Below are 23,849 nucleotides of genomic sequence, written 5' to 3'. Positions count from 1 at the left end.
ACAATGATTATTTCTGGTCTTTGTTATTCGTGTTATACACAAGGTTTAAAGGTACTTGAAGCATGTACACCTGAGTCAATATATAGTTATAATTGAGTTGAATTTAGATTTAGATTGGACTTTAACTCTGCCGATAACATTATTGATACAAAATTGGCAACACGGACGTGACCCTAAAGTGGGGACCGTTCATGACTTTGTTTATAATTTCATTGTGACAGTCTCATGTATTGCCTATGACGGACAATCACAGGGTATGCACCTGATCCTTCATTGAGAAGCATCACCCATTTAACATCACAGTTGGCATATGGAAGGGGTGTATGGGAGGTGGAGCCCTCAGTAACACCCCTAGGAGAACCTCCTCTCCCCCTCACCTGAAAGGAAGGAGATCTCCCATTATTGGAGCCTCCCTGTTCAGATATTTATTTTTCTTGATCAAATTGTGGTGGACGAACAAAGTTGTTTCATCCCTTTTGTGGGAAAATACTCCTAAGACCCAGGGGAAAAGACCAAACAAAAGACACTTCATGTAGCACGGGGACGTGAACAGACATGCGAGTCATTGCAATATCCCCCCCCCCCACTGGGTCGCACTTATCAAAACAAAGACTGAGAGGTGGCTTGATTACAGTGCATAAAAGCCTTTCCTGGGCACCACAAGGGCTCTTCAATGTAGTGAAAAAAAAGCATATCCAAGAACCAGTGGCTGAAACCTGAATTAGAAATCAGGCCCGATTTTTTACAAAGTGATTAATCAGTGGAACAATATACTAAAAGGAAGTGGCAGATGTTTTAAAACTACATTCTAGCAAGAGGGAGCAAGAAGAAAAAGTCCACCATGGCAAGATACAACTTCAGGAAGGGAAATTACACAAATATGAGGAAGTTAGAAATAAGTTAAAAGAGCAGTCAAAAATGTAAAAAGCCTGCAGGTAGCTTAAAAATACCAGATTACAGACTCAGAAAAGTAGATCCCTCAAAAACAGCATCCTTCAAAAAAATGGAAGGTGTGCTGAATGAGGAAAACAGGAAAATTTACCAACTCCAGCAGGTCAAACATAAAAGCAAAAAACATCTGGCCAAAAAAAAATTTGAGTAATGTCTACCAAAAAATGCTATAGTTTGTAATAAAAACTGCTTTTTTATTACTCTTATTGGAAGCTAGTGAGAGGATTGGAAGGACCATTTGATGACCAAGGTATAAAAGGTGCACTCAGGGATAATAAAACTGTATCAGAGAAGCTAAACAAATGTTTTGCGTCGGTGTTGACTGCAGAACACACTGTGAAAATTCCCGTGCCAGCTCAATCTTTGCTAGCAGATGGGTCTGAAGAGTAAACACTAACAAGTCACCTGGACTGTATGGCATTCACCCAAGAGTTCTGAAGGAACTTAAAGGTGAAATTGCAGAACTGCTGGCAACAGTATGAAACCAATTGTTACAAACAGTCTCTATGCCAGAAGACTGGCAGGTTGCCAACACCAATCTTCAAAAAGGGTGGCAGAGATGATCCTGGAAACTACGGACCAGTGAATCTCACTTCCTTCTTTGGCAAGTTGGTAGAATCTATAATAAAGAATAAAATCAGAAGGCACATGGACAAATCTGTTCTGCTGGGAAAGGCTGATATAGTTTTTGTTAAGGAATATCCTGCTTCACAAAGCTGCTACATTTCTTTGAGGGTGTCAACAAGCAAATGGACAAGGGGGGGTCCAGTTAACATAATATACCTGGACTTTCAAAAAGCTTTAGACAAGGTCCCTCACCAAAGGCTTTTTAAAAAACTGCTTTGCAATGGAACTGGAGGGAATGTTCTTCTGTGTATTGAGAGCTGGTTAAAAGACAGGAAGCAAAGGATAGGGCTAGATGGTCACTTTTCAAGATGAACGGAGGTCAAAAGTGGAGTCTCTCAGGGATCTCTGCTAGCCTCTATTTTGTTCATTTTAATCAGTGACCTCAAAATGGGGGTGCACAATGAAAATCTCCAAGTTTGCATATGATACCAAATTATTTCAGGTAGTGTCAAACTGATGGGGGTTCTAGGAAGTAGTTGTAGCTATGACCCTGACTCTGCATAGGGGCTGGAGCCCAAGCCACAGAACCCGCTTCCTCCACTCCACTACCTTTGTACACAATTCTAAGATTAGGGGTTTTCCCTATGTTAAATGGGGAAAAACTTGTCTCAGAATCAAGGGAATATGGTATTATTATTACTATTTAGCATTTTTCTAGGATAGATTAGAAGACAAGTGAATTTGTTTTTCAGTATTTAACACCTTGGAGTCATTCCAGGCCTGAAGGAAATTTGTTTTATTTACTCTAGGCCAATTGTGTCAAAGATACAGTGGCCCACAGGCCAGATATGACGCATGGAGCTGCTCCATCTGATCAGCCAGACTACCAGGTATCCATGGCATTTGGTGCCATGGCTGGTGATGGGTGGGACCTACCATGGAATCTAGGGCTCTGGGGCCCCAGTGGAAATGGTCTTCAGAAGGAGGGGATAAGCAAGAGCTGTATGACAGCCCTTGATGCATCCTGCAGCCCCTGGCCCACCGCTTCTTGCATGCTACCACCATGCCAAATGGCTGCCTGACTCGTACCTGTTTGGCCCAGTATTACCACAGTGGCTGCAGCTGCTGCTGCAGTGACTATCCCATGTCCCAGGTTGGATCCATCCTGCAAGGTGGTCGCATGGTCTGGATCAGTCCAGGACCCAAGGTGACTTTGACACCCATGCTCTAGACAATACTAATAAAATTGTAAAGCTACAGAAATCTTGCTGAGATTTGAGATTTTGAATCCCCAACCAGACTGCTGGATCAATGCACAAATACTGGCAATCTAAAGATCATCTGCTTATTTATGCCCATGCTGTACAAAAAAAAACCTGTAGACAGCAAACCCTAAATTGGCTTATTGAGTTTTGTCTCTCATTTATGACTCCAGAAAGGCATGATTTTGGCAGAGGCCAGAAAAATGATTTTATTTTATCTAGTACTAAGTCCCAATTCACAAGAGTAATTTTAAGTACAAGGCCTAATTTGGTTAGTTCATTGTAATCTTCATCCCTTTAAACAGCTCTCAGATGTGTTCAAGTAAGATTTTAAGTAAATGAGATTAACTTTACTATAATCATTATTGTGCCAAGAGAAGTCTTATTTTATATATATCAGCAAAGTGACTGCTACTAGCTCCCAGAATAGATGTTTAACCAACATTGTCTACAGCATGGGTGTTAACCAGCTAGTCTCCCTATAATCTTGATTAGGAAGCTATTTTTCTCTTCTCAAATCACTAGAATGAGAACAGCTTTCCTCCCTCCTGAACTTTCTTCAGATGCCCAAGCATCCAGCCACATTGTCTCCCATCTTCAGAAACCTCAATACATTCATAGTAAACTATTTAAGGGGTTAGATAAAATATGTTTATTTCTGCTTCCATAATGGCATTGCATATATGTTGCCACTACTATTCCTAACCGAATTTATGACTCAGTGGGAGTGTCTACACGTGCCACTACAGCACTGTTGTTACTGCACCGTCATTTAGTACTTCCTTTTGGACTCACCAGAGGCTGAGAATCCAGGTCTGGGAATGCAACAAGCCTCCCAAGCAAGGAAGTTAACCTAAGTGTGGGGAATGAAGAAGAGCTGGACCATATGAACTGAAAGATAAAAAGTGGGGCAGAGACAGAGAATGGGGCTGCCCTGAGCCTCGGAGGCAGTCTAGGTCAAGCAGCCGCTCAGAGGGGCTGTGAGCAAGGCTTCCCTTTTGTTTGTTTCTCTGTTTTGTTTGCACAGAGGTCTCTTCAAAGTCTCTGAACGATACGAGGTGAGGGTGGGGGGGTGAAGCCTATCAGGCCAAACTAAGTTCAAACCTAGTTTAGGGGAAAATTAAAAATGGTAGCTCATTTTGTAAGCCTTCTTTGCACAGGTACAACAAGCTTCACAACACAGAGGATGCATGTGAAGAAAGTCATAGAATAGAATATAAAATGGACGCTGTGCAGTTCATAGTCTTTCTTAAGCAAAGTGTTATGAAAAACATCTTTTCTTTCCATATAATTTGCTATTGCTTAGAACAGAGCTTTTGCCTAAGTGACAGCAAAACTGAGTAGTCCCAGTGTGCTGGAGCATATCCAGTGTTTCCCCTACCATTAGAACACAATGCCTCTTCAGTAGGAATAGGAAATTTCATTTCAGAATAATTACATTCTAGGACAATGACATTTTTAAGATTGAATATCCAACAGTGTATGCCAGACTTGGGTCACCAGAATGACCTTAACACTCCTGAGGCACACATTCAATCTAAAGTCAACCTAAACTTAGGCAAATAAAATATTTATATCTTAAAAAGGAGCCAGAAACCATACCTTTTCCTATCAAGATTGATTCAGTGAACAGAAACCTGGAGAGCTACTCTTAAAATGTATAAAACAAAACTTTCCTTGTTATATTTTCAAAGAAAGTCAGTATTCATCACAGACTGACAATGGATATGGTAGTATATTATACAAAGTTCCTGTTAGCCAGTTTTTTAAGCATTTGCTAACTTTTGCATTGAAATCAGCATTTCAAAAGTTTAAAAAAAAAATACGTATAACCTAAATCTCTCATGTTGTTACAATATCATAAAGAAATTAGAAATCCAGTGCTGTAAGAATTCTTGTCATTTCCACACCTTTGAAGTTTTAAAGCGTATCTGTTGGGAGAACAGCTAAAACAATGACAGCCTCCGGCTGAGACAAATTATGACTCCATCTATAGAATTTGTATTAAATTGTCTTATAGACATTGTTTTTTAGAGCATGGAATGTTTTCAGATTAATGCACACTGCCATACATTTCATTTTCTGCTGAACACCACTACCTTACTGGAAATGGCACTCTTACATCCCTATACCCAGATGATAAACATGTTTTACCTGACCACAGATGAAGACCGTCAAATCCATAAGAATAGAGGTCATCACCAACACCATTTCCACCCCATTCTGTGCCTCCTCCAGGGTACGGTGAATAGCCCTCAGTTGAAGCCCAGCCCACTCGTAGATGAGTTGCTTCTGCTGTTACAAAAGGCTCCACGTGGTCAACCATAAGTTCATAGTACCATTTTCTGTACTGGGCAGAGCCTTCACTGATCCCAAGGAAGATGTTGGGTCTCATGCTTAAAACAAAAGAATCAGAATGGATTTCCATGAAAACTCATCTAAAAACATGCTAGTTATGCACTTCTTTTTCTCAGTCTTGTTTACCAGTGACTTTAGGCTTGTTTTTTAATTGAAACAGAAGAACAAAACTTCCTAGGAAGTTCAACCAAAGTGTCAGCTTCAGTAATTAAACCAGTGCCAATGCTGAAATATCAACAGCAATTAATTTGCTTTTTAAGTACAACTATCAGCAATAAAAGAAAACTTATGCTATTTACTATTTTATACCCTACAACTATATTACAGAATGTTTACTAAAATACTGTGCTGTAACGTAGAGTTATAATTTAATAAATTTATTGCAGCTTTAATGATTGGTCTTGAAGTTAGAAATATGTAAAATTCAGTAAGTCTTGAGTCTATAAGTCATTCCTATACATTAGCATGTTTGAATTGCTAATGATTTAAAAGACTTAAAAAAAAATTGTTAGTGAGAAGCATTACTCTGCCTACTGTACAGGTATCTAAAATGAGGTACATAAGTCCATTTGTAGATTCATAAATGTTAAAACCAAAAAGGACCACCAAATCTGATCTCTGATAACAGAAATACTTAATATTAGATATCACCATACAGTTACTTGTAGATCATGGTGAATCATAGCTTAATCTGCTCTTAGATAAACTAAACAGAATTCTTAAATTACAGTTTGCTATATGTTTAATCATTGTTACAGCTCTTTTCTGAATCTTCCAATTTGTCACTAAAGACAAAAGTTCTTTAATAATTAACTTATAAATGCAGCATATAGAAATAATACCTCTTGGGTTTACTTTCTTGGTATTGCTATATATTCAGGGATCATATTAAAATTTCAGAGTTGCACCGTTAATTTTGGAAGTTCAGATTCAGTTGATTGTATACCACTGCCTCTAAATCCTTTTCAGCGTTACTCCACTGCAGAGTAACAGTTCTGATTTTATAACTGTGACTTGTCTTTTGTTACTAGATAAATGACCTTCCAATACAGAAATAAATTTTTAATACTTCTGTATTTTATGCATCATGATTTAAAACTTTACCCTCATTCCTGTACTAGACATATACTATTGTCATATGACATATGCCAATAGCACTTCAAAAACATCCTGAAGGCAAACATGAAGAGGTGCAACATCGACAACAACACTTGAGAGACCCTTGCTCAGGACCAACCAAAATGGAGGTAGGTTCTTTGGGAGAGAACTCAACACTTTGAAACAGCTCATCAACTGGAAGAAGAGGAAAAGAGGAACAGGCAAAAAGAACATCAGAACAACCAGGGCCACAACACAGTGCCCATCCCTCCTGGAAACACCTGTCCTCACTATGACAAGACATGTGGATCTAGAATTGGGCTACAAAGCCATCTGTGGACTCACTATTAAGATCCTTGGAAGATAATGTAACTCGTTCACAAGTGATTGTGCATCATCATGCCATTGCCAGGATTTCATTTCTTCCTGATACATTTAAAGAATTACTTCTTAGAGTTCTTAACATAGATTTTTCTCATTGTTGATACTGTGATAGTTTGTTGTAATATTTTAGGTTTACATATGTCTGCATTATAATAATGTTGAATGCCCAGTTTCCCCAACTAGGTTGTGCTCTGGGAAAGATTAAGTTAATTGTGCTTCTAGCTGAGCTGTAGAGATTTGTCTAAATGGTCAATTAATAGACAATGGAGCCTCAAGCAACAAAAGGCTAACTGACCTGTGCTGACACACAAAGTGGACTCCAGAAAAGCACCTGGAGAGATTCCTTGCTGTTTCTGGAGCCAAAGAGGCCCTTGAAAAGACAGAACTTGACAGAAGTTCTTGAAAAGGGAGATGCCTAGATATAAGGAAGGAGGGAGGTAGGCAGGAGGAGAGCAGCTTGAGACTTTAAAACAGTGATTCTCAACCAGTGTGCAATGCCACCCTGGGGTGCCTTGAGATCCTTTCAAGGGTGCTTGGGCATGCCACAAAATGCTAGCACTGTCAGGTTTTGAGACATGATTTACAAGATAAACCTAGAGATTTCAAACAGGACTCAATAGTGTTAAAAAACGTTCTGACCTTGTGGGGTCTTTGAATTCTTTGGAACAAAATTCTTTGCTCAATTATTTCTCTGTATCCAAAAAAAAAGGAGTGAAAACAAAGAGCTGGAATTTTCTGAAGGGTGCCTTAAGTCTAGTAATGCAGGCCTTAAGTCTAACAAGGTTAAGAATCACCAAGTTAGAAATGAGGCAGGTTCAAGGGAGGTACAGTGATACAGTTGGATGACTACAGGACTAATGAAATAACACCTTTTGATTATTTTTGCCTAGTTGGTTCTGTTTTTATACACACTACATGATATAGTTAATTAATGCACATTCTAACACAGTTATATTTGTTTATGCTTTAATCTTAGCCCTATGCCCCTACAATATTAGTAAATCCGCTTCCCTCTTTTTAACTGGAAAAAATTGTGTTGCATTATATATGATGATGTATCATACCATCTGCACCTCCCTTCCAAAATCCTAGATCTGACCATGGTTAGAGAGAAGAGGTAGGGCTGCTTTCCCCCCAAATAGAGTTTACTTGGTCTTCAGGGCAGAATGACTCCGGTTATTGTATTTCTCTCAGGGAAAGCCACAGATAATGACGGAGGGTAAAGGAATAAAATCCAGGTCTCAGACTCCAAAGATCTAGAGGTTAACCCATTCTAGAAGCTACAACTCGACTGACTTTAGGGGATAGTCCAAGCAACTATACAAGGCTGGGCATCCCAGGTAAATGGTGTCTTGGGAAACCCAAGGCAGATACTCTTCAAATTCCTGTCAGCATTCCCTAATTACCAAATTATATTCATTCTATTAGCATCCTAATATTATGCATGCCAGTATTTTTTTGTTTTGTTTTTTTCATTTCCCCCTCAATCAGGTAAACCAAAGAAACCTTTTTGCATGATTGCAGAATTGTGTTTCCTGGAAACTATAATTAAGAATTATTAACTAACTCCCACTTATCATTTATATTTCTCCCTAATTTTTTCTTTCCACTCTATGCCTATAGGATGCACCTAAGTAAACAAAGCAAAAAAGAAGCACAGCTGAGTATAAAACATATTTTTTTTTACTTGAAAAGCCAGATTCTCTCCTGTTCCAAGATGCCTTTAGTGTAGGAGAGTGAGATGCATCAGGAAACTGACTATGGCACCCCAATTGCTAGAATGCTTGAATAGTGGTCTTGAGTTCAGTTAGTGCAGTTTAGGATTGCCTTACCTTGTAACCTGGCTATGGTCCCTGTATTAAATAATATAGATGAGTACATTTTATATAGTATTTAGAAACCATATTATGCAAGTCAATGTATTGTCTTTTAAAAAAAAGAAACTCATAATGGCAATTATTTTGCTGAGTTAAAAATATGGCACAGGTACTGAAATGCTATTGGATTTGCTCATATAGATTTAGGAAATCGTTGTTTTTGGCCTTTACCTGCTCACATGGTTGACAAGGCGTGTCTGTAGGAGAAGATCTCTTCCTGGTAGGAGGTTGTCACAGATTAAATGTTGGTTGGACCGCACAGCTACTCCATGGCATACACAGAGAGAGCACAAGACATCTAAAACCTATAAAAGAAATTCAGTTCGCTACCAATTTTTTCATATTACATTATTAGAAATCAGCAAATCTGCACATCAGCAAAAAGACTGATACCTCATCTTTTTGCATGTGATGCAAACAGAGAAGCCCAAATGAACCCTTTATCTTATTAAGAAGATATCTGCAACCCCTTTTCATGCAAGTTTAATTTTAAATATTATTATATTATTAAATAAATAACGATTTCACTTTGACTAGAAACACCGGGCTTCTCTTATTTACTTAAGTTTATCAAATTACAGTTAAATTATCAGTACTATCTTGCATACCTTATGGTTTCTTCCATGTTTGTCGAGAAGGCATATAATTGATTTAATATGTCCTTCCTTAATAATGTTTAGAGCTTCTGGGCTTTCCACCAACACACAGTGCAAAACCTCTAGAATTCCTGAGAACATAACAAACAATAATTGTTTATTGGTTTTATAGCATCTTAACTGTGCACAGAAACTGCATTTACCTACAGTAAACTGTTTTTAGTATACTGTGAACAAAAGCAAAAAGAGGTGTGTGGATGTTATTGATTCCTCACAGAATAAGTGGATTAAAGCAAAACTGGACAGGAAAACAGTGGACTTTGGTCCCTGAAGAAGATGTGCTCAGTATTAAAGTAAATGCTCAACCAAAAACAGCAGTATGAAAAATTCCCTCTGATTGAAAAGGACAAAGATGTCTTATGTAGGTACAACACATGGAATATGCTTATATATTTTTAGTCTTTTCTATTTTCTTACAAAAACAGATTCTCTGCAACATTTTTGGTCTCTTTTAAAAATTTGCAATTAACAAGGGACCAAATTTGGAATTCTGAACCCAGCCCAAAGCTGAAGTACAGACAGATGTGAAATTCTCAGCAGAGCAGCATGCATCTTTGAGGGAACCTGCTAGCTCTCCAGGAGTAAGATGCACAGAAGCACTTCATTCTTTCTGCATATATCATTGCTAAGCAGGGACTGAACACTGACAATGTTAAGAAATACAGTCAGCATGAAATTAAGACACTTGAGGAATCACAAAACACTAAATCACTTGTAGACTCCCAATTAACTGTAATTACCATCCCAATAAAGCAGCAGTATTGCCATTAAGAACCATTTGATTTAAATTGGTTCCCTACGATGGTGCTTTAAGATAGGATCCCATGTATACTTGGTCCAGCCTCCGCTGCTTCTGGGGCCTCCAGATTTGGCAGAAACAAGCATCAGGGATGCTGTTAATTGTCATCGGCTACTGCTGTTGCTGCCACCGTGACAAAAGTCACAGTACTGAGGGCAGGACTATTAAGCAGCTTTGATGTAGAGATCTGTCCTTCAGCCTCTTCCCTTGATTCCAACCCATGGCACCAAGGACTCATGATGATTCTTATTAAGTTACTGATCTTGTGCTTCATGACACACTTCCTCTGAAAGAGGGGCAATGGTAATGTCATAGTAACTATTCTCACTCTAGTATGGAAGTAAGCATCAGTCAATATTTCTCTGCAAGATCAGCTTGATTAGAGACATTAGGATTTTTCTTGTTCTAAAATCACATGGAGTAAGGGAAGGAGGAACCAGACATTAAGTCAGAACATATGGAAAGAGAAGGCACCATGGAACTTCCAATATCTTTGACAATCAGAAAGCAGAGCCCCATCATGTTTGGTATTAGAAAAGGAAAGGAAAAAACCCCTATGTCTACTTCTAGAAAGGAAAAAAACAGTTTGTGACCTCCTAGAAACCAGAAGTGAGGATATATCATTTTCAGAGTAACCAGGAAGAAAGGGTCCTACCGATTCACCTATCATCAGTAAGGGCTCTTATCACCACTCTTTAGCTGCTACATACCCACCTCCCAAAGAACAGCAGAACGTCACCAGCCCTGTACAGACAAGAGTATCTCACGCATTCCCCATCTCATATAGTGTGCAATGAGCTTATCCAGCAATGAGCCAAATACACCACCACTTCATTTACCCTCTCAACATACTGTATTTATGCAAGATGATATGCACTCCTCCCCCCCACCCCAAAAAATGTTGCTGATAATTGGGGGTGTCTTAAATGAGAAAACAAGCCTCTCAGAGAAGAGAAGTAGAAGGGCTCAGTCATGCAAAACCTACACTGCCTGGCCTGTCTTCTCAAGCCAGTGGGCAGCCAGCAGTGCTTGCCGAGTCAGCTGAGGGCCCACCAGGCTGGAGAAGAGGGGCCAAACAGTTCAGCTCCAGCCGGATGTGGCCCTCAGCTGATCCAGCAGGCACTGCTAGCTGAGCTGAACTGCTTGTCTGCTGTTCTCAAGCCAGGTGGGCAGCCAGCAGAGTCTGCCACATACTGCAACTACGAAGTTAACAGAGCAGCCACAGGTTTTTGCCCCTGCCATCCCCAGCCAACGACAGATGCTTGTTTAGCCTTAAAAAGGCCATATGTAACAGTATGTTCAAGGAAAGATCAAGATGTTTTTAATTCATTCCACCTTCCAAAAACAAAGTGTGTGCCTTAATCAGTGGGCCTGTAGCAAGTGAGAAACTGCAGTATCTCATTCTATGCACAGCCAAGAGAAAAAAAAACAAAAAACAAACAAAAAAAAAAAAAAAAAAAAAACTTATAAATGTTTTCTCTGTCAGAAGCCCTGAACTGTACGTGAACCCTGGTAGGATACACAGAATACTTTGCATTAAGAATATGAGGCATATTCTACTCAGAGATATTAAAACTTGTTCATGTAAACAGATGCACACACTTAAAAAAAAAAAACTGTCCTTACAGTTAAGAATAACTTGAGGGACTAAGGGTCACAGTTTCTTTGTATCATTATATGAAACAGTCTTTATCACTGCATTTCAAAAAGATGACAGGAAAGATTTAATAAACTTAACACTACCCTTTAATTTCTCTCTTATAGCTATAATATAATTAATAATGGGAAAACGTATGCAAATCTATGCAGAGAGACAGAATGGCATTCAATAATTTCAGATAAATTAGACATAGAAACACGTTGTTCTAGGATATACTCAGTATTATCCATAGAATATTCTTTCCTAGTGGCTCCTGGTACATCTGATTCCAGAACTCAACATTTTCATGCCAGGGTAATAGGCGACTCAATAAAGATCAAGTTGCCACCACCTACTAATAGTAAGATAATATCACTTAGATTGTGGTTCATCTTCTGAGAAAGTCTTAAAGCATGATTTCTCCCCAAAAATGATTCTGAAAAACTGAAATCAGAGAAAGATATTTTCAATATTTCAATTCATTCCATCATACCAAACATAATGCTGTCAGGATATCATTTGATCATATAATTACAGTTTAAACCAGGTTCACTTGCTTCATTCCATGAACGTCTTTTTCAAAACCATATTTTAAAAATGTTCACAGAATGAAGCAAGTGAACCTAGGTCAATCTCTAATTATTAGGGCTGTGCAAAGCTTCAGTCCCTGATTCAATTCGGTGGAGATTCAGCCTTATTCAGTGGCCGAATCTCCAAATCTGAATCAAATCAGGAGACCCTTTAATCTCTCCAAATGGAAAATCGGGACCCTCCGAATTGATTCTGAGAGATTTGGAGATTCAGTCATAGACACAGCTTTAAATGTTTTTTCTACATACCTCTAGGTAGCAGGGGCTCATGAATGCTGTGATGCTGGGGTGCATGGAGTGTCCCACAGAAGTGCAGGGGGCTCCCCAGGGCGTTCAGCAGCAGACCCGGAAGTGGAGGAGAATCACTTCTGGTCCACTTCTTGGTCCACCGGGGAGCACGCTGGGCCCCCCACCCCCACACCCCTCTGGCTTGGCAACTGGTGCCTCCTGGGTCTGGGGTGGCACCCAGGGTCCCCCTGCAGCCGATCACTGAGCCAGGGGGGGAGCACATGGAGGGCATCCCCACACTCCTTTGGGATGCTCCATCCACCCCAGCATCGCAGCAATCATGAGCTGCGTCTGGTACCTCAAGGTATGTAGAAAAAACTTTTAAAGTTGTGTCTGTGTCTGAATCACTGATTCTCTGAATTAGCATTGAATCTTCAGATTTGGATTCGGCCAAATCAAATCAGGGACAGGGATCCAAATCAACGAATCAAATCACTGTCCCTGATTTGTCCTGAATCCAAATCCAAATTGAATAGGGCCCACTTCACACACCCCTACTAATTATATGGTCAAATGATCTGCTGATAGTATTTCTGCAAGTACCATGCCTCATTCAGTGTGCAGGATGAAAAAAGTGGAGTGAATGGGGACAGAAGCCCAACTAAGCATAACATAATAGTGTTTGGGTTTTTTTCCTTTTAATAAAGAAAAGAAAAAAAGAATGGTGAAGGAAGAAATTTTGAAGAATAAATGAATGACATATGCTAAAACAAGCTGCTACACCCAAAGGCCACTTTTCTAAATAACAATGTATTACTATAGCAGCTGCATGTACACAACTGTTGGATCTTCAAGCCTTCCAGACCCCTATTTCTTCCCAGGAGCAAGTGTCCTATATTCGTAAAAGAGAAATTTGAACGTACAAGTTGGCCACACATCTATTGAAATACGATGATTTGTTTGTAATAAAAGCAGCTGGACCCATTCCTCTATTTTAGGGCCTGCAGAATACTGATCCAAGTGAAATGTATTTAGTCCCATCACACTTCCACTTAATATAAACATAAATGCATAAAATATCATGGAAATATATCCAATGCAAATTCCAAGGTTAGGTCATTACTTGTTACACAGAATCCACGGGTTGAGAGAGAGCTTAAGACTAGGTAAAGACATTCAAAAGCCAAACGCAGAATCAATCTAAGTAGCACGGTTTTCTGTAAGCGGTGTAGTTTACATCAGTAGTGAACAGAACGCACATTCGCCCTTTGAGGGGTGGGGGCAAATCTTAGGTGGTTCCACCATTTTTAAGCCTGTGTGTACCAAATCTCCGTTAGCAGTATAGACCGGTTTTGTGTGTCAAACTTATGTTCTGTTATGGGTATAGACTGGTTTCTGATCACTTATACTAGTAAAAGTATAACGTCTGGACCTGGCAAAAGGATCACTTAGACTTGTCCAAGAAACAACATGAATTCCTAAATTACACCTATCAAATGTTATTAAGCTCCTGCTTTAAAATCTCCAGTGAAGGAAATTCCACAATTTCCCTAAGCAGCTTGTTCCACTGTCCTGCTGTGGCCACAGTAGGGAGTTTTTCCTAAGATTTAAATCTACTTTGCTGCAATTTAAATCCATTGCTTTGGAGCCTACTTTCTGCAGCCTGGAAGCAGAGTTATTCTTCTCCATCTTTATGACCTTTCAAAATATATAAAAACTGCTATCATGTCCCTCCTCAATCCCCTTTTCACCAAACTAAATATAACTAGTTCATTCAGCTTTTCCTCCTACAGTTTGCATTCTAACATCTTTGTCAATCGCCTCTGCATCTTCTCCACATCCTTCCTAACATGCACAACTCAGAACTACACACAATACTCCAGGCCGATGCCTAACTAGCTCAAAGATGAGAAGTACCATTACCCCTCATGTCTTACATACAATACTTCTGTTACCACAGCCAAAATTGTCACTGAATCACACTGTTGACCCAGGCTGAGTCTGCGATCCACTAAAACCTCTAGATCCTTCTTAGTAATGTGCTACCTAGGTATTTATCTCCCATTCCTTGTTTTAGCATTTGATTTTTCTTCCATAACCATATGGTAGATGGAAAAAAACATTTTGGGGTGAGGAGGGGTGCTGAATGTGTGCATGTGTCCACCCCATACCTGCTGCAGCTGCTGGAAGCTCTAGGCTGGACTGCCTTGTGGCCTTACTGCTGCCCGTTCTGGGGTGGCTAAGCCCCGTTAGCACCCCCCTTCTGCCACCTATGTCCATAAGTGCAGCAGATGACAGCTGATAGTGTTGAATTTCATTTTGTCATCAGTAGCTTAGTTCTCCAATTTAGTTTCATTCTGAATTTTACTTTCATCACCCAAAATTTTTGCAACCACTCCGTTTTGACATCTTCACCTACACAAACAATGGTATAATACAATCAGGTTTTATTAGTCTTGGAGAGAGAGGGTTTATTTTAATGGTTCCTCAAGTAGCTAAAAGAGAGGCCTTCAAGCAAAGCAATTTTCACTCAGACACATTAATTGAGACAGACAAAACTAGGCACTTCAAGAAGTCATCCAGACCAACACCTTACTCAAGGATTTTCACTCTCTAAACTTTTCCAGACAAGTGTTTATCTAACCTACACTTTATAACTTCCAACAGTGGACAGTCTACAGCCTCTTAAGAGAAAATCTGTTTTAGGGTTTAACTACTCTCATAGTTCTTCCTGCTATCCAAAGTCTCCCTATGAATTTAAATCCATAACTACATCTTCTGTCTGGTGCAGATATAGAACAATTGAACACTCTTTACAACAAACCTTTTCTGCATTTGAAGACTGCTATCAAATCCCTCAAGTCCTCCCTGGAGTAAGTAATCCCAGTTCTTATCACCTTTCCTCATATATTCTGTTTCTTAGACCTTCAATTATTTTTATTTCTCCTCTCAGGACTCATTCCCATTTGCTCATGTCTTACTTGAAGTTCAGTGCCTAAAGCTAGATACAGTATTCCAGGTGAAGCTTAATCAAGTACTGAATGAATTGGAAGAATCACTTCATGTGATTTAGATATGCCAATCTTCTGAAAACACTATTTGCTTTTTTTTTTTTTTTTTTTTTAAACAATAGTAGATTCATGACTTGTATTCAACCAGTGATCTACTAAAAACCCCAAATCCTTTCCTCTGGTGTTGCAACCTAGCCAGTACAAAACAGGAGAAACAGAATAAAAATGCATGTTTTAAAAATAATTTCTACTTTATTTACTCCAAAACAAGTCAGCTGTTTCCTGAAATCATTGTCTAGAGGGTAAGAGATTTTCAATTTACCATTTACACTTTATTATACTACTGTACCTTTAATTTCTTTTTTTTAAGTGTTAATTCCAGCTGGAGTTTAAGAGTGAGACGCTAAGATTGTCTCAATTTATGCACTGAATAAAAACTATAGCATTGGTGCTGCATTGATCACTATCTTCTGTGATGTTTCAGAGCAAAAGTGGCCCAGCCAACACCTTTTTAGTCAGACAAGTTCCCATTATTTGTGTTTTTATTTTTGCTTCAACAAAGATGTCAAGATCAGGACAAAATAACCATGAGTTCATTTTCCTGTATCAGTTTCTGGTGCATCTACATGTGGTGATTGTGTTTAATCTGATTTGTATACTGCATTACTTATATGCCTACAAACACATGAACAAACATACAAACAGTGTTATATATACTAATTTTTCCAATTCTACAGCAACTTTCATTTAGGAGCAAAAGAAGTTAAATATTAGTCCATATAAACCTTGCAACACACCCCCAACTGGCATGTTTGGGAAAAGTGAGGTACAGGATACACCTCCACATACTATGAAGCAAATCACTGAAAGGACAAGTCAAAGAAATAGCAACTGTTGCTTCTCAATTCTTCATTCTAACTACCAGATCCCTCCCTGATCAGGAAAAAAATAAAATGGAGTTTTCCTAGTATTTTTTGGAAGTCTTTAGTACACTATTTTTTACTTGAGTCTATCTCAAAACAGAAGCTGGCCCAGAGTATGGTAGCCTGCTTATTAATTAGTGCATCTTCTCATGAACACATAAGTTGAGTGATCCATACCCTATTATGTTACCAAGATTTATATGTAAATATATTAGCTTGATTTGATCTATTGTAACTGATTAAACTTTTGGCTAGTGCTGAGAAGCAAAAAATTAAATTGATTTTTTTAAGTTACTTTCCCCAGGTTGTACAAAGCCTTTGACTTGTCCTTTTAAAATACATAATCTATTTGAAAAGAAATAAAAATTAAATTAATAATGTGATACAGAAAATTAAATTATTTAAAGAAAGGGCTGAAAACGTTGATATAAGTTCCTCTGCACATCTCTTCACATCCACTGTAATTTCCATAAGCTCTACTGTTTATTCATTTAATAGATTTTTTCATTCAGAATTATACTACAGGTATTGATTATACCAGCACTTATGCTAACTGCTGAATTAGACTCAGGGCCTTCAAAGGGTATTCACCTGATAACACCAGAGATATATTAGACCAAGACAGTAAATTGAATTGTTTTTCTCTTCATATTGGCATGAAAAAAAAATTGCTTTTTATCATAAAGTGCTGAAAGAGCAAACAAACCAAACCACTGTTCAACCTTCTCTCTCACTGGCACATTTCCATGAACAGTGATTGCTCTCACTGACAGCAGGGTAGTATGCAAGCTAACTTTGATTAGAGGGAAACATCTGAATAATTTATCAAGATGTGCCCTATATGTATGCTTAGCATAGCAGAAACAGGTACTGATCTCTTCAGCTGGGTGAGTAACCCACCTAAGGAGAAAGAAAAGCAGCTTGGGATTCATAGAAATTTGAAAAGCATTCTTAATTAGAATATGAATACAATCATTTTAAAAACATTTATATTCTGAAACATGTTCAAAACCTTGTTTTTTATCATAAAAAAAAAATCAATCAAAAATTGATAATATTGAAGACCTTTCTGTTTGATCTGCCATAGTAACACCCTGTTGTCCTGTTCTATCCCAGAAACACCCTGAGCTTCAGTATGGTAACTAAGGATGTGGACAGATACAAGACTTAAACCATTTTAAGTAGTGTTTGAATTTCAGGCATCTGGGCATATAATCCAATTCATAGCTGCTATCTCCTGGAATGTTTCAAAAGTATATGTGGAAAATCAAGTATTATTTTGAAAAAGTCCTCCTTGAACCAGTTCTGTGTTGCATGCGGACACCCAGCTTTCCATGATTGGTTTCTGGTCAGCCCTCCAGGCATCTCACGTGGCACCACTCCTCACCCTCACTCCTACCCCCACTGCTGACCCCTGCACAGCAACTGGCTACTTTGGTAAAAAGCCAGAACTGCACTGCCCCAACCTGTATTGCCTGCATTTCACCCAGTCTGTGCCATGCCAGGCTGATTTGAATGGCGAGGGTGGTCAGATGCACAGGGAAGGTACCCCTGCTTCTGAGTTCCTGCAGTGTTGGGTGCTTTGTAGGGGCTTCCCAATTTTTTTGTAGTTTTTAAGCCACACTTTCCCCCAAGTTGGTGGCAACAAACCAGGCTTCAGGGCATCCTAGGCTGACTTGGGGGTTGCTAGGCAGATGGGAGGGCTACCCCAACTTCTGCATTTGCAGGGGCTGCCCAAGGTCTCTACAGTTTTTAAACAGCACTTTTCCTCAAGCCATTTCACTCAATTCCTGACAACTGATGCGGAAATCTTGGGCCACCCCACAAAGCACCCACAACTCCAAGAACCCAGAAGCAGGGGTCCCACCTCTGCCACCTGTCCCCTTACAGAAGCAAGAAAACTCTCTGAGGCAGGCAGGAGGAGTCACAGCAGGGATCTGCGTCAGGATATATGTCAGTTGGCCAGAATGTGCACCCTGTAACATAGTAAGAAATTTTTTTAGATTATCAGGAGTGACGATAAACCTAACATTGAAATCAAAAGCCCCGATTCATAGCAAGAGACAGTGCTTCATGGGAAACATTAATCCAAACATAAAGTAAAGATGATAAGATCTTATCATCTCCACTATCCAATTTTCTGAAATAGCCAGCCATTGTAAAGGGGCAAGCACAAGTAGTACAAACAGTTTTGCAGCAGAATTTCTTAGCAACAAAAAATATATTTTATTTCTGTTAAGCCCCTAGCACAATCAAACCGCACATAAAATGAGTACTGTTTTACACACTACTATTCTGCAATAACTGTATCAAAAAATCCTGCTTACGCAAAGCCTACCTACGTAGCTATTGAATACCACAGTTCTACAAAGCAACCCAACTGTTGTGTCTGGATGATCCAGTTACAGAGCAAATCCTGTGTTTATCTTGAGATTCCAGGAGCTAGAGGTACAATACCTTATTTCTGCAGCAGCAACTCCAAGCATATTCACCTAGATCAGGGGTGGGCAAAATGCAGCCTGCGGGCCAGATGAGGACCACCAGGCTATTCTATCCAGCCTGCAGGGCCCCTAAAAAAATTAGAAAATGTATATTTATCTGTCCCCGGCTGCCTGTGATGCGGCCCCCGATGGCTTGACAAAACTCAGTAAGCAACCCTCCACCCAAAATAATTGCCTGCTCCTGACCTAGATGATGCCTTCTGCAGAATCTCCAGACACAGCAAAGAGAAGCTGTACAATAGGCCAGAGAGGGGCTAACCAAGATTAGACAGAGAGGACATCCCTCCTTTGCTACAAGACCCATAGACAGGAAGGAGTGTGCATCCTGGGCCAAAGCAAGCACACCATCCCAGAATCAGAAAGACAAAATTCACCTCCCCCCAGTACCTGGGCCCAGGATTAACAGCAATATAGGGATAAATTAGCCTAAAATCTAACTTGAAGAATGGAAAATACATCCATAAATTCATGGGGGATTATTTGATTTAGAAAGGAAACCATGAAATGGATTGTAAAAAATAAGGAGGTTTAGGGTGGGTAAGTGGAGTCATGTGTGTGGTGGAGGGTGGGGGGGAGGAAGGAGGAATTTTGCATGCTTGGAGAACTTCCTGTGGGTTTTTTTTCAAAGAGGCTAATGCTAAAAGGTAAGGAAGAAGAGTTGGTTGGAATCTTTGTTGTTTTACATTGGTGCATCCTCCATCCCCCACTTCTTATGAGCCCACTATAAAATGCAGTATCTAATAGCATCACTGAATGGAAAGAGCCCATAGGTTCCAATATCCCATTCCAGTTCCCAGACAAAAGGAGTATTAGACTTCTAAATGTGGCAATCACTTACTGGCATCTGCTGGCAATGAGGAAAAATAAAACAGGTGGAAGTATTCTTGAAGAACTATTCATAGCAATTTCAATCACCCCCCCGCTGCATGGCTTGTCAATAGTTGGTAAACATTGTGACAGCTGATCCTAGCTCCAATAGGGAAGACTGTACTAGCACTGACACTGATTGTGAGTATACTCTGTTGGTGTCAGTCGGTACATCTCAGGGACAGAGGTAAGTGATGCATGTACATGTCTCATGATGAAGCTAAGGGAAATATAGACAAATTATTTGCCTTATTTAGCCACAAATATGTTTGCTTCCCTAGCTGATGATGATCTTTTGAAGGCTACTGAGGCAGCAAACTTAATAATTTTTTATCAAGCAACGGTCTGTGACTGACAGAGCTAATCAAGGCATTCGACAATGGAAGCACATCCTTGATGTATGAATATCAAATCGAAAGGCAGATGAGAACAAAGTGCCTGTGACATGCAAATGTCACCTCCTCATTTATTTTCAATTTTCTACCATCCTAAATGTCTGTTGAGCACTGTAAAACATGCAGGGCACAAGGGAAAGAATGTTCTCCTAGCATTTCTACATTCAGTTGTCTAAAGACTCCAGTACATATGAAGATATGGCAGAGAAGTAGTGTATTGGTGGGGTAGAGCATGGGGCAAAAAGTTCCAATTCTCAAAGGACATGTGTAATCAGTGAAAGGCACATTTAAAAGGCAGATGATTATGCTGCTGCCTATCCATAAAGCATTGTATTGTTTCTGCCACAATAAATAGTGGGTATTATATTATTTTTCATATTACCTCAGAATGCCACACAATAGCAGACAGCTCAAACAACAGGATCAGTGTACCTCCTACGCTCACATAAAAGAATAACAAGGACATTAAAACATGTGCCAAACAAATATACTTGGAAAGAAATCAAGTCACTTTTCCTACAATTGGCTATGAGTGTTCTAGCTGTTTGTCCCTTTTCAGCCTGCAAAGCTCCTGAGCCTTTAAACAGTGCAGATTATAGCACAACAGTGAGTAATGCCATTCAGAAAACATTCTTAATAAAAGCAGTTCCAAAAATACATACATATTTGTGTAAGAAAAGGACATGCTTTGAGAACAAGTACGATCATGGTCTGTATGTGTGCGTACGTACATACATACACACACAGGACCACAGATGTCCCAATTATTTGTCCACATACTGAAAGTATGACCAACACTTGACACCGGGCACATCTACATGAGACGCTTACCACACAGTAGACTAATTAGCTGCACAGTAAGCATCTCACATCTACACGTGCAGCCCTATTAGGCTGGAGTAAACTAATTTACTCCACAGCCACACACATGTAGACACTGCGCTGCCTGACTGGGGTGTGAGGGTGCTTCTGTCTGGGGGCTGCCTGCTGGCTAGCCCTGCACTGAAGCAGCCTTGTGCCCCAGCCAGCCCCTCCAAAGCAGAATGAGCCGGGGGTAGCAGCTGTGAGCCGACAGGCTGACCCCCCAGACTCTCTGCCAGACAAGGCTGCTCCACCCCGACTCAATGCGCTGCAGTCCCAGGAGCACATGAATATGTAGCAAAACCCCCAGGCTTTTCTTTTAAAAAAAAAAACAAAAGACAAAAAACTTAAAAATACATTCCCTCCCCTTCCCCAACAGTTTCTGACTTTCCCTCTGCCCTCTCAATTCCTTATAAGTAATTATAAGTAGACATAGGTAAGCTAAATTCTTGTATGCTGTTATTGTAATAAGCCCCTTTTTATATTGTAAATAATGTTCTGTTATGTTTGTATGGATTTTTATTGTTTTATATTGTATTATATTGTATTCCTATCATTTCTGCATCGATTTTTATGGTTTCATATTAATATTGTATAGTTTAGGCCTGTGTCTGTAAAGTTAACCAAAGTAATTTCAAGTAATGTCAAGTTTCCATTTTGTAATGTCAAGCCTCCATCTTGTGTCCCCTGCCCTATACAATAGGGCATGCCCTGTTGTATAGTATGTTGCAACGGTGACTCATACCTACCCCTCCTATGTGAATTGGTTCCTGAATGAATGGGAATGAATGAGGGTGCTTGAGGCATAATGGTAGCAGGCCTCTACTGAATGACCAGTAACAACCGGACCATCAACTCAATGACCCGACTACTGCTTTGCATTGACTCACCCAGGAACCACAGACCTCACCCAGGAACAGAGACAAAACCCAGCATTTGAAACATAAAGAACCTACAGGAACCAAACATTTGGAAGACAAAGACCCTACAGAAACCAGCAACCCCACCATTGTGTCCCACCAGACATTGAGGACACCTGGATCTCCATGTATGCATCTGAGCAGGACTAGCCCTTGCCTGGGAACGTACTTCCCACAGGAGACACAGGTAGCCCACCCCTAGGGGTGGTAAAGTGTGACCTCCTTGGGACACCCTCTCCATCTGGACCAGCACTACGCCATGCCACCTATCCACCCAGAGGCCCTGCCAGCGACCCCGCCTCTGGACAACACCTTGCTAAAGACGACCCTGACTGGCCATCAAGGATCGATTCTCAGGCTGGGAATAGGTAGCTATCACCCACCTTCTTCCTCCAAGCAAGGGACCTGAACTCTTGCTCTACATACTTGGACCTCAAATCCTTCTATTAATCCTTTTCTTTTCTGCTACCATTGTACGGGGGTGGGAAGCATGAACGTTTGTGCATGTGTGTGGGAACCAATAACTTTGTGGGGCTGTGTAGTGTGTGGCCTGTTTAATAAAACAGTTATTTACAAACCCTGAGTTGGGTTTTTGTCTTACTGACCTCCTGGCCCTGCTCCAATCTCTGCTCTCTGCCCCTCTAACCTTCGTTCTCTCTTTCTCTCTCTCTCTCTGCCATCTTGGCTCCCTCTCTGCCACCTCCAAAACCCCAGCTCTGCTCTCCTCTAAACTCTGACTTTTACCACCACTTCTGCCCCACCACCCCTTTACCTCTTGCTCCACTGTTCCTCCTTGGTGCTGCCTGGGTTTCCTCCCCCAGCTCTACCACCTGCTCTGCTGTCTCCAACCCTGGCTTTTTCCCCTCGCTTCCACCCCAACACCAGGTGACCCCGAGTAACCCTGGGGCCAAGTGATCCAAGTAACCCCGGCACCAAGTGACCCCAAGTAACCCCAAGTGCCCCCTAGTTTTAAGACACACAGCCACCACCAAAGTGCATGTGAATGTGTGTGTGAACCCATAGTGTCATATGTGTAGCTTGTGTGTGTATATATAATTCTGTATCATACCCTCCTGTCTAACAGCACAATATTGAGATCCCATGTGTTGATCTGGCGTGTGTCAAGTCAACAAAGACATGCACCTGGAAGCAATAAACTCCAAAGCGATAAGCTCCGGAGTTTATTCACAGGCATAAATATGCATCTCTAGATGCACCCACTGAGTGTTGTGCCAATTTACTTCCTATCCTGAAGTAACTTATAGGTCCTACACACCTCTCAATGCTACACTGCTTCAATACTATTGCTGATCTCCCTGCTACTGCTCAACTCATATGGAGTGCCATTATGAGTAAACCTGAATATGCCATTATATGTGCTAAAATAAGACCATCACACAAAAAATGCCATAATTTATTAAATAAGTACATGTCATGTTTCAGGTATTTAAGCACAATAATCCTGTTATAGACAACTGTAATATAACCTATATATATATATAAGACATTTCTTCATAACCCAACCCCATGAGTGTTTGGAGTAAATCTTTGTGCACGAGGGTTAATCTACCTTCTAATCATTTATCTTGTCTCATTGAACTATCATGCTTTAGAAGCCAAATTGCACCCAAAAGCCTAAGTTAAAAAGGTTAATATGATGAAGTTAACCAAAAGTTAGAAAGTATCAGAATTAGTTTCCAATACAGTTTCAGTGCTGATTTCTGGTGCGTAGATATTATGACAGTCTTTAATTGCATGGACACACACTACTACTTTTTCCAAAGGGCTAGGCTTCTTTTTTTCCTATTATCAGTTTAAAAATCAAATTTCTAAACAACTTGTCAACAGCTGCAGACCAAAAGCAGTTGTGGCTATCCTTTGCTAATGATGAATGGCTTTTGCCATTTGTGCAACTTGTGCTTTGGTGATGGGAGGAAATGTGGGCACAGACAGTTTAAGCAA

The 23,849-nt window shown here is 40.0% G+C and overlaps 1 protein-coding gene across 17 annotated transcripts in view; it reads right to left on the bottom strand.

Moving 5' to 3' along the window:
* The window catches only part of RYR2 (ryanodine receptor 2), an 847,904-nt gene that overhangs the window by 403,487 nt on the left and 420,568 nt on the right, over window positions 1-23,849 (bottom strand). For all 17 annotated transcript variants that reach the window (XR_003095960.1, XM_025213656.1, XM_025213760.1 and 14 more), the window contains 3 exons: window positions 9,106-9,224; window positions 8,669-8,802; window positions 4,935-5,176 (listed from right to left, as the gene is read on the bottom strand). Coding sequence is in view for 16 of the 17 variants with exons in the window: in XM_025213656.1 (XP_025069441.1) it covers window positions 4,935-5,176; window positions 8,669-8,802; window positions 9,106-9,224 (495 nt within the window). In the remaining variant the exon portion in view is untranslated. The remainder of the gene's footprint in view (window positions 1-4,934; window positions 5,177-8,668; window positions 8,803-9,105; window positions 9,225-23,849) is intronic.

The sequence above is a fragment of the Alligator sinensis genome, unplaced genomic scaffold (assembly GCF_000455745.1).
Source record: "Alligator sinensis unplaced genomic scaffold, ASM45574v1 scaffold93_2, whole genome shotgun sequence".
Classification (NCBI taxonomy): domain Eukaryota; kingdom Metazoa; phylum Chordata; order Crocodylia; family Alligatoridae; genus Alligator; species Alligator sinensis.
The sequence above is the reverse complement of the archived record's forward strand: the minus strand, read 5'-3'. Positions and strand labels throughout refer to the sequence as shown.